Source organism: Monoraphidium neglectum (genome assembly GCF_000611645.1).
Source record: "Monoraphidium neglectum strain SAG 48.87 unplaced genomic scaffold scaffold05467, whole genome shotgun sequence".
NCBI classification, from domain to species: Eukaryota; Viridiplantae; Chlorophyta; class Chlorophyceae; order Sphaeropleales; family Selenastraceae; genus Monoraphidium; species Monoraphidium neglectum.
This window is the reverse complement of record NW_014008163.1, coordinates 1-1,142: the sequence shown is the minus strand read 5'-3', so window position 1 is coordinate 1,142 and position 1,142 is coordinate 1. Positions and strand designations below refer to the sequence as shown.

General features: G+C 77.8%; 1 protein-coding gene across 1 annotated transcript in view; it reads right to left on the bottom strand.

Annotated features, from left to right (window-relative positions):
• Nucleotides 1-492, bottom strand: part of MNEG_15592 (hypothetical protein) — a gene marked incomplete at both ends in the record, with an annotated part of 3,315 nt that extends 2,823 nt beyond the window's left edge. Inside the window, one exon of the mRNA XM_014035937.1 lies at nt 130-492. Coding sequence (XP_013891391.1) covers nt 130-492 — 363 coding nt within the window. The remainder of the gene's footprint in view (nt 1-129) is intronic.
• Between the last annotated feature and the right edge of the window lie 650 nt (nt 493-1,142).

The window sequence follows — 1,142 nt, the reverse complement described above, 5'->3', positions numbered from 1 at the left end:
GCCGTGCCCCGCGCCGCCGGCCCCGCCGGAGCCGCCTGGCCCGTCCCGCGCGGGGCCGCCCGCGGGCGGCCCCGCCGGCGCGCCGGCGTCGTCGAAGCGGCGGCCCCGCGGCGCCGCGCCAAACGTCACGAGGAGGTTCTCCGGCTTGACATCCCTGTGCGTCACGCCGGCCGCGTGCGCGGCCGCGAGCGCGAGCAGCAGCTGGCGCGTGACGCCGCGGACGAAGGCGTCGCCGTCGGGGCCGGCGCGGACGCGGAGCCACCAGCGGCTGGGGCCGACGACGGCGAGGCCCTCTGGCTGCTGCTGCTGCCGCTGCTGCTGCTGCTGCTGCTGCTCGCCGTTCCCTGCTTCCCCGGCGCCGGCGCGCTTGCCGCGGCCGGCAAAGCCGGCAGGCTCCTGCTGCTGCTGCTGTTGCTGCTCGTGTTGTGGCTGGTGGCGGCCCGCGGGGGCGGTCGGCGTGTCCACAGGGCTGGGGCCGAGGGCCTCGTACATCAGGCTGTGGAGGGAGCGGCCGGCGTCCTGTGGTGGTTGGGCAGGGCAGGGGGGGACGCCAAGGCGTTGCAGCAGGGGGTGCAGCAGAGGGTGCGGAATCAGGGGTGTGGGGGATGAGGTGCTGCAGCAGCCCGCACGCGCGGCGGCGGCAGGGGTCCCAGGTACAACGCCCAGGGGCATGCCGCCGCCGCCGGCCGCCGCGCCGCGCCCCGTCTCTGTGCGTGCAAGCGGGACGCTCGCCTCTCCGCAGCCACAGGGCGCCCGCCGGGGTCAGGCACAGCCCCGCGCACCCTGAAAACGAGCCACACGTCTCCCGCGACCTCGAAACTGTCCTCGAAGCCCACTATGTGGTCGTGACCCTCCAGCAACTCAGCAATGCTCAAACCGCCCCCGCCGCCGCTCCCTTCGCCCCCGGCCGGCCCGCCGCCGCTGCCGCCGCCTCCTGTTGAGGGCGTGGCCAGGCGCGCCCGCAGGCCGCGCGCCCGCTCGCGCAGCAAGGCACCAAAGTAGCCCTCGCGCACGCCCGACAGCCGGACGGCCGCCCCGCGGGACCCTAGGACCCTCTTCAGCACGAAACCCTCCTCGCCCCCGCCCGCGCCGCCGCCCGCGCCGCCGCCGGCCGCGACCCGTGCGCCGCCGCGGCGCGCGGC